Source organism: Drosophila navojoa, chromosome 4 (assembly GCF_054131105.1).
Source record: "Drosophila navojoa isolate 15081-1374.11 chromosome 4, UAZ_NAV_1.0, whole genome shotgun sequence".
NCBI classification, from domain to species: Eukaryota; Metazoa; Arthropoda; class Insecta; order Diptera; family Drosophilidae; genus Drosophila; species Drosophila navojoa.
In genome coordinates, this window is record NC_142892.1 from 12,589,170 (window position 1) to 12,601,812 (window position 12,643).

The 12,643-nt window shown below is 37.9% G+C and overlaps 2 protein-coding genes across 2 annotated transcripts; both read left to right on the forward strand.

Annotated features, from left to right (window-relative positions):
• Positions 1-9,334: 9,334 nt before the first annotated feature.
• LOC149091412 (uncharacterized) lies at positions 9,335-10,092 on the forward strand. Its single transcript, XM_089259242.1, has 3 exons — positions 9,335-9,660; positions 9,709-9,879; positions 9,934-10,092. Exons 1-3 carry the CDS (start codon positions 9,460-9,462, stop codon positions 10,090-10,092), a joined length of 531 nt encoding a protein of 176 aa, XP_089115368.1. The 5' UTR covers positions 9,335-9,459.
• A 1,425-nt stretch (positions 10,093-11,517) lies between these two features.
• LOC149091413 (uncharacterized) lies at positions 11,518-12,194 on the forward strand. Its single transcript, XM_089260582.1, has 3 exons — positions 11,518-11,745; positions 11,801-11,971; positions 12,027-12,194. Exons 1-3 carry the CDS (start codon positions 11,545-11,547, stop codon positions 12,180-12,182), a joined length of 528 nt encoding a protein of 175 aa, XP_089116708.1. The 5' UTR covers positions 11,518-11,544; the 3' UTR covers positions 12,183-12,194.
• Positions 12,195-12,643: the final 449 nt, after the last annotated feature.

Here is a 12,643-nt window from a genome sequence, read left to right on the forward strand (position 1 = left end):
GTCCATTTCGATTAATTAACTATCGTCTGTTAAATACTTCGACGTTACTATCGATAGTTTATAAGTAACTATCGACAATTTTAAAAAGCTGCCCAACTTTAACTGCCTTTAGTCAGCAATAGGATGCTGTCTTATGAAAATGAAATAAGTTTTAAGAGAATTATTTTCAATATATTAATAGGTATCTTCAAGTTGTGTACATTCCGACGTAAGCATTTTACATCTCGTAGGCGAGCAGCAGACAAGCTATTGGCCGCTGCACGGAGTGACAAATATGGCGAGTGTCACGAAAAAGATGCAAAGTTTAGCACACAGCTGCAGTTTGGGGCATGTTGCATGTTTGTACGCTGTTATGGGGTAAATTTAATTTAATGCTGTAGCAGGGGCAGCACCAGCAGAAGCAGCAACAACGGCATTTTGATGTCGACGCGCACGATTTAAGAGTTTGGCACGACAGCGTAGCGGTCCTTTAGTGCAGCTGCCTCGAAATGTGGCAACATTACGAACTCTGCGCTCGGACGTAAATTGATTTAAGTGCATGTCACAGCGCGCATCTATATAGTATACAGCCGGGGCAGACAAGCCGAGTCGTGTCCTTTTTTTGCCACAGACCAACTGCCGGACGCTGCTTAAATCGTTTAACAAGCCCCGTTTGTTGCTTATAAAATTTGCTCGTAAAACGGTTTATGTTGCAGACTGGTCAAAGAGCCACAGCGAAAGAGTCAGAGAGAAAGAGAGAGAGAGAGGGAGAGAGAGATGGATGGAAGAGAGCTGTAACTGTAACTGTATTTCGTTTGCTCGCAGCTGCACTCTAATCACATTTTGTTAGAACCGGAACCGGATACGTAATTGGTTTACTCGACTGCAGCGAGCCCGAGCGCTTAATGAAGTTGTTCCACAGCACAGCAAGAGGCGAGGGCGACAGAGAGGTAGAGTGGTTGAGTGGGCAATGGATTGGCAGCAAATGATTCACAAATAGCTGCAACGCATATTTTCACATACGTGTACTTCGAGTTGTTTAATGGGGCGTGAGTGCAAAAAAAAGAAGAGTCCCAGAACAAACTTTCCTAAAACGTTGTTTATTACTGCCAAGCATTGTCCAATAAAGTTAGCAAGCAGCGTTAAGGCGGGCTTACTCAACTGAATAATACTCTGGCAACATTGTTGGCCATCTTTCTTGAAGAGAAGCTGATCTCTATATTTCATATAGCTCAGCTGTGGCGTGCCATTCCTCTGGATAATCTCCTGGAATATACATTCAAAAGTCGATAACTATATCTATAAGTTATATAGTCTCAGGTCACAGCTCGAATATACTCCTTTTCCTGTTCCTTATACGTAACGTAATACAGCTGTGTCGGCTGCATGTAAAGCTCCTCTGGAGGCTGCCATAACACAGCCTTGACAATCCACGCGGCAAACGTAAATGCCACGAAAGTCCTTCCCCTTCTATACAATCGTTTTGTTCTTTGTTGTCCTGCCAGGCACTGCCTATACAAGCCAAATAACCCTATACAAGCAAAGAAATAGAAAGAGATAGTGATAGAGAGAGAGAGCGAAAAGTTTGCAGCGAACATCCTGCGTTTTTGTTTTCTACTTGGCCATAACTTTGGCTTTGTTGTTGTTGTTGTTGTGGCTGGCACTGCGAATAATTTAAAACTTTTCTTGTTATTTTCATCTTTAACAAGTTTTTGCCGGCACTGCATTTGCTTCCACTATCAAAATGTAAGAGCCCCTCGATTGCCACTCTGGGCCACTAGTTGAGCGTCCAAAGTTGTAGGCAACAAATTAATTTAATGTCAGACACAAAACTTGTCAGCTTGTGGCTTAGTCTCTGGTTTGAGGTGAAGGCCTTACGATTGGGTTACTCTGGATTCCCCAACTCTCCAGCTCGCCAGCAAATGAACTGCCAATGACATAAATTCATTAAAGGCTTTAGCAAAGTTTTATGCATGCTGAAATTTAAGTATTATGCGGCAAGAGCTTGATATGAGCGGCGAGAGTACATAAAGTAGAGCTAACCAATGGGTGGCTGACATGAAAGAGTTTAGTTTTATGGGTGGCAGACACTAAAACATGGCAGCAGCAATATGGCTTAATTGCTGGGATTTACGCTAAGAACTTTTGTGCTATGGGCACATAAAAGCAGTAAGAGCAGGATAAGTAGAGCAGGTAGTTAATAGGTCTCAGCTAACCTTTGCAGAGTATCCTCTGCAAACTGAACTTGATGTAGTTTTGACTTAAGCAGGGAACAAGCGCTCTCTGCTTTGGCATTCACAGTAACAACTCTTCCTGATTATATTCTAAAACTTAACTTTCTATATTCATTGTCAACCATGTCATTTCCTGCTCATCTATTAACATTTACTTGCTATACTTGCTATCCTCTGCTTGATTTACCGCTGACATAAAAATCATAAATTTCACGGTAAATGTCAATGGCCAATTGTGTTGCGCACAAATTGAACTCGCGTCAGTTGACAAAATGTCGCGTGACTCATGCAAGGTCTGCCCACTGCCCACTGTCCGCTGCCACACGCCCACACCGCCCACATTGCCCATACTCGTCTCAGTCTCGGTTTGGCAGCTGGCAGCAAACGAAACAGAAGCAACTACTGACCGCACTCACATCGCCATTTACTGGCATTACAGCCATTTGAGCACGCTTCACCCCCCTGGCCACCTTTTATACTTAATTGCACTTGTCGGCATTTGTTTTACACTGACCCCAAAACCGGAAGAGCAGCCTCCCGCCTCCTTCCGCCGCGCAGCTCGAAACTCAGCTCTTCCTCAATTCACGGCACATTTTATGTTTTCGAGTTGAGCAAGGCATAACATAAATTGCCCCGACTGTGTTCACCAGAGAAATAAAAACTCTACATTTTATACTTTGTAAATTTTATTCCCTTACTGTCTGTGCATTAAAATATATTCTTCATTTTGCAGCTACTGAGAATAGGTGTGGCAGTGCCTGGTATTAGCATACCATGGCCTCTATTTAGTTGCTGATTTACTATGCTTAATGATCAAGCGTGAATCAGTTCGTCAGCTATCAGCTAATAATGGCATGATCAAAGTATCTATGTATTTGCATAAAGACAGACAAAATCAGAACTTTTTGAGATATGAAATTTACAAGAAATAAGTAAGAGTATAATATTAATTTTCCAATAGAAATAGTTTCAATCTCTCTTCACTTCAGGGTATTCCCTAGTCATGCACTCCCGACTAGAGCAGGTTATTTCTTTTTGTTTTACACAAACTCGTATTTATACGTCGTGAAACTAAATCGTTTGTTGCCATATAAATCGTTCTGTTCTCTGGACAACAATACGTTTGTATTTTCGTTTTCATTTTCCTTGCCATTTTCGTACTGCATTGCGTGTTTGCCCGCTCGAATTTATAGCTGTCCATTTCCACGTTTGTTGAATTATTGTAAACGTAAATTGAAAATAGCAAAGCAAGAAACAAATAAATAAATATTGCACTTGCCCCCAAACTTGTTTCTAAATTTTGACCCCAGCTCAGCTGCCGCAGCAACATGAAAACATTTCAAGCAGTTGAATCGTAAGTTAGTTGCTCTCGACTTCTAGAAATTGCAATTCAAATAGGATTGAAGTTGGCTTTGTGGCTTGTGCTTAAAAGTCGACTTGCATATTTTATCAGCTAGTCACTCTTCAGCTCTTCAGCGCCTCACTCTGCTCTGCTGCCATTAACTCTGCTCGGCGCTGTGGCATGGTTTCCTCTTATTCAAATCAAAAAACAAATTTGGCAAAAAATCAATTCAAAAAGGTCTCAGAGTTATTTTAAATATGCATGTCATGAGTGCGTATAAATATTGTATGGCCTGAACCTGAACCTGAACCTGAATCTGAATCTGAATCCTGAACCTGAACATGGGCCATGGAAAATGGGATTAAAATCAAATTGAATACATCATCGGATGGCGAAACACTTAAAACTGACAAACAAATGTAAATATTTAATAGATAGCTGCAAAACACATTTCGTGTGGCAGGGTTGAGCCACGCTTCCCATTTCCCATTTCCCATTTCCACACTTTTTGTTGGCTTTGATTTCGACTCTGTTACCAACTGACTTTGGCAGCTTTAAATGGCTCAGCGTTTTGATTGAGTTCGTTCGGGCTCTTAACTGTTATAATATTCTGTGATGCTGCGAGCATATTATTATGGGGTTTATGTCAATGTGTGCGTCTTCACATTTTGCGGGCTCAATTTCGTGTGAACGACGCAGTTCAGGTAATTTCCCGTGCTGTGAGCAACGGAAATTTTAGCAGCCATTTTGTCGCTGCCATTCCAAATGACATTTTATTTATGTGCGCTCATAATTCAACTGTAAATGTCGTTCGCACACACACACACACATGCACACAGAGCGACACATTAGCAGCGACGTTGCCGCGACAGCCAAGTGCCGCTAGTTTCCGTTTCCGGCGTAAAGCTGCCAGCCAGCCTTGCAAAATTAACAACAATGGCGGTGATAAAGACGCCGTCGCATTGTGTGTATGTTCCTCTCTCTCTCTGTGTGCGTGTGTGTGTCTGCGTGTGTGGCTTTTGTGGCTTTAAGTAGCAAAATGTGCATGGCCCTCTGGCTGCCTGCGTCCCGTTCGCTCCGCCAACCATTTAGTTGCTGATTTTCTTACACTTTTTAGCGTTGCCCTCGTCGCTAGTTTGCCAACATTTTACGGCGGGGTTTTTGTTGTACGTGCCCAGTGCACTTGGCTGACTTACGACCGTATGTGGGTGTACATCTCTACCCACTTGCGTGTGTGTGTGTGTGTGTGTGTGTGTGTGTGGCATTGTGCTTAGGGGAGCGGTTAGCTCCGCCATCCGCAGTGGATTTATGTAGTCTTGGCGCACACTTTCGACCCGACTTGGGCCAATTGAAATGTCACGTTGTGCAATGAATGCAAACGTAATGATGCGGTTAATGTTGTGCAAGCTACGGAAACGAAACCCATTTCGAATTACGAAACAGATATACATACATATGAATGAACACAGTTTGAAAGCAGCATTAGCAAGGGGGTGCCAACAATTTTCTTAAATAAGTAGAAATTATAAACTATATTACTCCATTTATATATTCTTTAAATTTCTTAGTATTTTTTTAATTATTATTATTATTATTATTATTATTATTATTATTATTATTATTATTATTATTATTATTATTATTATTATTATTATTATTATTATTATTATTATTATTATTATTATTATTATTATTATTATTATTATTTTTTTTTTATTTTTTTTATTACTTACATCATTCATCATTCGCTTCAATTCTATTTATTTTAATGTAAACCATAATTAAACTCAGCTCATTCATTAAGCATGCAATTCATATTTAAAAGTAATTATAAACTTGATTCTCATCGAAAATATTTAATGTTCTAAATAGTATTTTAATAATTCATGCTCTTATTTATGCTCATTAGGCTAAATTGCAAATATTTTCACTAGCCACAAAAGCGTTATTCATAATTGAAACAGTCATTAGCAGCAAACGAAATCAAAAATCGAATTGAAATTTATGTTCATTTTTGCATTTCGACTGTGAACAAAAACTTTTGCCATTTCGCATCCGCACACACACACACACACACAAAAATATATACATATATATCCATTATAGTTATTTGGTGTCTGCATGGTTAAATCCATAGAATAGAGCAGAGCTTTTGGCTCTCTCGTTCGGTTAGCTGAAAATGTGTTATTGATGTTCGCTCATGTGAATTGAAAGCATTTCCAAATGTCAATGTTACAACGGTTTATTTCATGCGATGCACTTTTGCAATGGCTGCAACTATTTGACGCCATATATATCAATTGAATTTATTTGTATTTCTCTTCCTCCATTTTTTTTTTCTTTTTGTATCTCAGTCTCTTTCATATTTCATTAATGCGCACGATTGCGCTTTATTTGAGTGGAGCATGGTACTTGGGTTTTTGCTCTTTTCTCTGCTGAATTTGCTGGCGAACTATGCCAGCTGCACGTACATCGAATATCCAAAATCGAGACCTGTTCAGCAACTATTTGCATCTTCACTTTCATTATGCTGCATGTGCGTGGCTCGCAGAGGACTTGTGGCAATGAACTTTGGCCAATTCAGGCGAGTTCTGGTTGCTTTGATTCTCGTATCAATTGCATCTCAACTGCGAGCTAAGCTGTCAAACTAGTTTGCTGAACGAAACCGAAATGAAGCTGGTTTGCAGGGGGGATGGGTGCGGCTGTTGCGGTCTTGCGGCTCTTTGTGGTACGTGTTGCATGCCACATGTGGAACGCAATATCATGGCAAGCTTAAGAGCAGTTCTTAAAGAGCCACAGGCAACAGCTTAAGCTTGCGACAATTGCTTTGAGCACGATGTAAGATATTCAGATATGCTCGTAATATATACTATATAAATGTATACAAATGTTCTACACTCTCTCGATATGGCCACTGGGCAAATGCATATAAATGAGGATTATAGATATATTTAGGCATGTGGGCATGCATGAGGATTTGGTAGGGCGCAACAAGACAATCAAATGCCAGGCAAATGCTTAAAGTGAACATGCAAAGAGAAAATAGACACAGAAACTGGGCTAAGCATCTGCACAAACACACACGCACATCCAATACACACACACACGCACACTCATAGCATTATACAGAAGCAGACAATAGATTGCCTTGGGTTTGGCATTCATTCATTCATTTGCCTCGATGTCCTTTGCATGTGTGCCTACGGGGGCGTATACGTAACGGTACGGTCGCTGCCTCCATTCGAACTGGCAACTGGCTTTGTTCAACATGACAAAGACATGACAGCATACGCGGCTCAGAAAAAATTGCGCTTTTTGTAATGCTTTTAATGCTCTGGCTAAAATTTCGCTTGGATTGATTTATGACAAGCCATTGGACCCGGCCGTGTGTGTGAGTGTGTGGATGGCTTTCATGGATCCAAATCAATGGGCTGCCTTAAAGGTCGTAGCGAGTCCGGCTTTCATTTCAATGTAATTGCGGCAAGTTATGAAAGCCAAGCGCAAGCTCGCAATCTCTTGGGCATTCAGCTTTGCTCCTGGCCGTTATATTGATTGAGAAATAGAAAACATAATCATATGAACGACTCAAATGCTCATAACTAATATATCAATAACTATATATCGGCCGTCAACCTGATCAGACTCAGAGAAGCCGTGACTCGTCAGACATTACATAAATATATACATATGAAACAGTGCACAACTCTTCTAGTGAATAAGACAAAACGAAGTTTGAAACTTGAGTGACGGCAGCTGCATGACAAAAGCTGAATGCTACGAGACTCGACGGAAGGTACATAAATGCCGAAGACTGAATAATGTGAAGCTTGTGTAAATGTGACCCTTCTTGCTTACGATATATAAAGCATAATCATATGATTCACAGAAATGTATAATCTCTTAGTTTAGGTCTTCTAGCGAATGTCTGGCAGAAATTCAATGTGACTGCCTGACAGAAGCTGAATGCTATGACACTCGATGAATGGTACATCTATGAAACCTGAGGAAATATTGATTGATGTTCATCTGTGAGATTAGAGATCATAATTTGCTTGCGAAATAAAAAGCATAGCCTTATGAATGATTATGAAACTGTGCTAAAGTCTTCCAGTGAATGTTACAAAAACGAAACTTGGAACTTGAGTGAAGGCAGCTGCGTGACAAAAGCTGGATGCTATGCCACTCACTGGAGGGTATATCCAAAATCAAAGGCTAAATATTATCAAGCTTGTGTAAATATTGATCCTCATTGCTTAAGAAATAGAAAACATTAGCATATGATTCAGAGATATATAAATGCTCGTAGTTTAGGTTTTAGGGGAATGTATGGCAAAAGCAAATGCAATGAGACTGCCTGACAGAAGCTGAATGATATGACACTCGATGCATGGTGCATTAATGAAACTTGACGGAAATCTGACTCTGAAGCTGCCTAAGCCAAGCTTAAGTCAAAAACAAAAGGATTGGGTAATAAATGTGTCTACTGCTGATATTCAAAATACCTTGGGCTAGTGAATAACTCTTCATGCTTTGCAAAGTTCTGCAGAGCGGGGAATATTCATTCATTTTGTTTTGTTTTGTGCTGTTCCTGTTCAACACTCATTTGCATAAAGAAAACTTGCTAATAATGGCAACTAAGTTGCCTGCTTATACAGTCAAAACACACACACACTCACACACAGAGACAGTCTAATACATATAACACCTTACAATCAGCAGCTGGCAACAGCAAGTTTTGCATAGCTTAGATAAAGTTTTTGATTGAGTTTCAGCTATGCCGCCTAATACATGGCCGCTCTCAACATGATTTTCCCAAGGTGTTTTTCCTAAGCGTGTTTTCATCTCTCGCTCATTATGTTCGCCTGGCTGTCGGCAAAGTTTTCAGCGCTCAATCTCCGTCATAATTATCGCAGCACAACATTTGCTTTTGCTTTTTTTCCACTTCTCTCATTTGCCTCAGGACCTTTTTGGGCGTGTTCAAAGTTGCTTTAAAATTTATGCAAATGACAAACTGGGCGCCAAATTATGTCATCTGCAAATTCTTGCGACTAATTACACAAAAATTAATTTGCTGGTTGCCCAGCTACAAAAAAAAATAAATATAGCACGAGATCCCTAATATTCCGAAATGAAAATGTTGCTGCTTAATTTATGTCATTTCGTTGACCGAGCGGCATTTGCATTAAAAATATGCAAATTAGTGAATCCCCAACTCAACAGCTGCCACGCCCAGTTGCCTCGTCAGTCTGTAAAACTTTACGCCTGATTTCCAATGCAAAAACACAGCCAAAACTTTTGGTTTCTAACTTTCGTCCGACAACTGCAATAAACAACAAACAACAGACTTTCCATGGATTTTCTGAAAATGCTCTCGATATCATTACATATATTGTGAAGTATATACTATGAACTATATACTAAATTAATTTTAGTTGGATTAGGCCAGTCAAGCGTTAACAGCCGATATACCAACAGTAGCCAAGAGCCAGAACCATCTTTCGAATCTAACAATATAGCCAGGGCATTTTTAGTCAGAAAAGATCATTAAAAACTTATTTAAATACGCTGCAAGCTTGGATGGGTATACTGAAATCGAGCAGATGAATGCAACTCCACCGTATAAAACGTGGATCGACTTAACTTTTTTTGTTTTAGGATGTTTTCTTTCTGATAGCTATCACCGTGTATAAAGATGTGAAGAAAAACTGTTATTTAATAAGAATTATTAGCTAAGGAGAAAAATAGTTTGATTCTTCATATCTATATATACACATATGCCTGGTGAGGGTATCCACTTTTCGAACAATTTCGCTTAGATATTTCATAATATTCCATGCTTGGCGACTATTAATACTACTGATTTGACTTTATTGGGTGCAATAGCGTTTTGCAAAGTATCGTAAAATGTTGTTTCCCTTTGTGCTGCTCTTGCTGGCAACCGAGATTCACTCGGCCAGTGAATCGCGGTTTACAAATATTGAGTGCAGGATGCTAGATCCATCGTATGCCGTCTATGAGCAATGTGAACTGAAAATTCTTGGTCGTGGTATCGTTGGATTGAATATATATTCGAGACTGAAGAAGGGCCCCTTCAATAATGCCAAGGTACGTTGCTTGAGCTAATGGAAACCCGCTGACTTTTCAAATTCAAAGATCAATATGAGCCTTTGGCGGAAATTTAATGGCTACCATCCTTTTCTTGTGAATTCGACCTTTGATTTCTGCAAGTATATGGACAAATCAACCAGGAAATTGTCATACGAAAAAGTGCTAATGGATTACTTAAATAAAAACTCGAATTTGAATCATTCTTGCCCATACACAGTAAGTTCATATTTTGAAAAGATGTATCACTTGATTAATATGTGCCCATTCCAGGATGGTATTATTATAAAAGACCTGGTCTTCGACAACAACTATTTCAAGTTTCTCCCATGGCCACCAGGCCAATATAAGTTCCAGGTTATGGCAGGTACCGATAACGAATGGAAAACAATCATCAATGTCCACTTCGTCAATACTGAAATCAATAACTGATAATTGAATAAATAATTGTGAATGTAATAATAAAAGGCAAATTAAAGTACATTAACTAAATAGTATTGCGTATTTTATGAAGATTTTTTAGAATAGTCAAATATGCTTATAGAGCGAATAATTTAAATCGAATGGCCACATTTATATTTTAGTTAATTGTATCAGTTGAACGAATCAGAATTCGTAATGAAATGATCGATTTACGAGAAATTATGAAATGTTCAATTCTAAACCCATTAGGGTATACGAAAACTGAGCAATTGTCGTAAATTATAGAACATTGGTTATATATTCTATTTCTGTACTACTTTGGCTAAGTTTATAATCATTTTGGCATGGGAATAATTCATATGATACAAAATAAATTGCAATTAGAGACTTCATCCCTGATTTGTAAACCTCGTGGAGCGTAAATTATGTAGTTCATTTTACATTTGTGCATCGAGTTTAATTAGTGCAAAAGAGGCCACAAAATGCGTTGCCCGAATGCATAGTTGATTGCGCTCGATTCGATTCGAGGCATCACAGCCGCAAATTAGCATTTTGACCTAGTCCCGGGCCAAATGGGTTTGAGAGCCGGTATCTGCTGTGATTAAGTGCGGTCAGTGCTAATATCGATTGAGAGTATGAAATCCTTTCTCAAATGTAATATTATCGGTATGTTTGTCCAGCACAAGAATATATTCTTTCACATCTGAATGAACGATGAAATGAGAGCTTTGTGCTGAAATTGTCATAGATTAAGTTATTAAGGTGGCGCAATTAACTATGAAAGTCAATACCGTGAAAATGTTTGTAATTAAGACAAATTGTGAAACAATCTAATAAGGCTACTAGATCGAAATGGTAATTTATGCATGAGTTAGTGTATATTCAAAATTGCGAAAGGTTTAAGAATTAATGAAAGCGTATAGAAATTATATTGCATTTAGCCAAGCTCTATGACTTCATCCAAATATATCTATAACAAAATATTTGCTTTAATTTTGAATACAAATTTCTCATATTAAAAAAGACTGAAATATATATATATATATATCGTAGTGAATTTAGGTAAAAACTCTTTAAAAATTAATTTATGCTTGTTAGATTCCACTATAATATAAATTTAGACTCTGCATTGCTTTTATAATTTTAATTGCGCAAAAAAGTAGGCAACGAAATTTTAAAACACTTTATCAGAGAAAAACGGAGTTCAACTTGTTTAAAGAGTATATAAATGTCCGAGCGTAAAAATCTTTCCAATCAAAAGGCTTGTTATTAAAAACAAATTAGTTTGTTTGTGTTTTTTTCTATATATTGTAAAATGTTCTTAATTACATATACCAACTTTTTATACATAGGATATTATCACGTTTAATAATCGCGATCAATAAGTTTAAATAAATATGTTCATATAAAAAATTGACTCTTTCGTTTCAGTACAAGATTCGCTTACTACTGAATAGCACAATGTGGCTCCGCTTTGGAATCCTGCTCATGGTGACAAATGCTTTGTCGATGGAAGTGACTCGCTTCACGAACGTCGAGTGCAAGATGTTGGATCCATCATATGCTACCTACGAGCAGTGTGAACTTAAAATACTAGGTCGTGGGATCATTGGCTTGAACATATATGCTAGACTGAACAAAGGACCCTTTAACAATGCCAAGGTAGCTAATGCTAGTGAGATTGTTGTGGATCTAGCCAATTGATAATTTCTTTTAGGTTAATATCAGTCTTTGGCGAAAGTTTAATGGTTATCGTCCGTTTATTTTTAATAGGACATTCGATTTTTGTAATTATATGAAAAGATCAAATGAGAAATTATCATTTGAAAAAATGTTTCTCGACATGATATATCATAACTCAAACTTAAATCACTCCTGTCCATTTGAGGTAAGTCGAAATGTGTCCGAAAAAAGACTTGATTATTAGTTTATCATATTTTCAGAATGCTATATTTGTAAAAGACTTAATTTTTAAGGCAGATTTCTTTAAGTACTCGCCACTGCCTAGCGGGCAGTATAAATTTCAGCTCATGGCAGCAACTGACAAGGAGTGGAAGACAATTGTCAATACATATTTTTCATTTTCAGAGGAACAATAAAAGATTTGAAATGGTATTTTAAATATATTTAATAAAAAAGAACGGTTGCTTATGGTATAGAGATTTTAGGAACTCAAAATCAAAACTTTAGCCGATCTAATGATATAACTATAAACATTACAGTAAATTTGTTTCATGAACATGTATTTATATATTGTGGAATCTCAGCCTATACTAATCTCCCATTAATAAAACAATCATTTGGAATGTTGAAGTTGAATGATTATTAATCTTTCATAATTTACTGCTTTTACTTTTGTTTATATGCGCAAATGAAGTCAGTCATTGGCGTTACAATCTTGATCGTTATTCCAATAATTTTAGTATAGCTGATAATCATTGATGAGTAAAAATGGTCCACTGATCATGGATATTCACGCACTGAAGTGGGCATATATATATATATATATAGCTCGAATATATACTCCGATAATTATCAGGTAACGCCTACTGGAGACTAG

What these genes read in the sequence shown, in the direction of transcription:
- LOC149091413 (XM_089260582.1), top strand. Translation starts at nt 11,545, where the DNA reads ATGTGGCTCCGCTTTGGAATCCTGCTCATGGTGACAAATGCTTTGTCG. An exon ending in GACCCTTTAACAATGCCAAG is followed by an intron (nt 11,746 to 11,800) that starts GTAGCTAATGCT and finishes AATTTCTTTTAG; the next exon opens with GTTAATATCAGTCTTTGGCG. An exon ending in ATCACTCCTGTCCATTTGAG is followed by an intron (nt 11,972 to 12,026) that starts GTAAGTCGAAAT and finishes TCATATTTTCAG; the next exon opens with AATGCTATATTTGTAAAAGA.
- LOC149091412 (XM_089259242.1), top strand. Translation starts at nt 9,460, where the DNA reads ATGTTGTTTCCCTTTGTGCTGCTCTTGCTGGCAACCGAGATTCACTCG. An exon ending in GCCCCTTCAATAATGCCAAG is followed by an intron (nt 9,661 to 9,708) that starts GTACGTTGCTTG and finishes TCAAATTCAAAG; the next exon opens with ATCAATATGAGCCTTTGGCG. An exon ending in ATCATTCTTGCCCATACACA is followed by an intron (nt 9,880 to 9,933) that starts GTAAGTTCATAT and finishes TGCCCATTCCAG; the next exon opens with GATGGTATTATTATAAAAGA.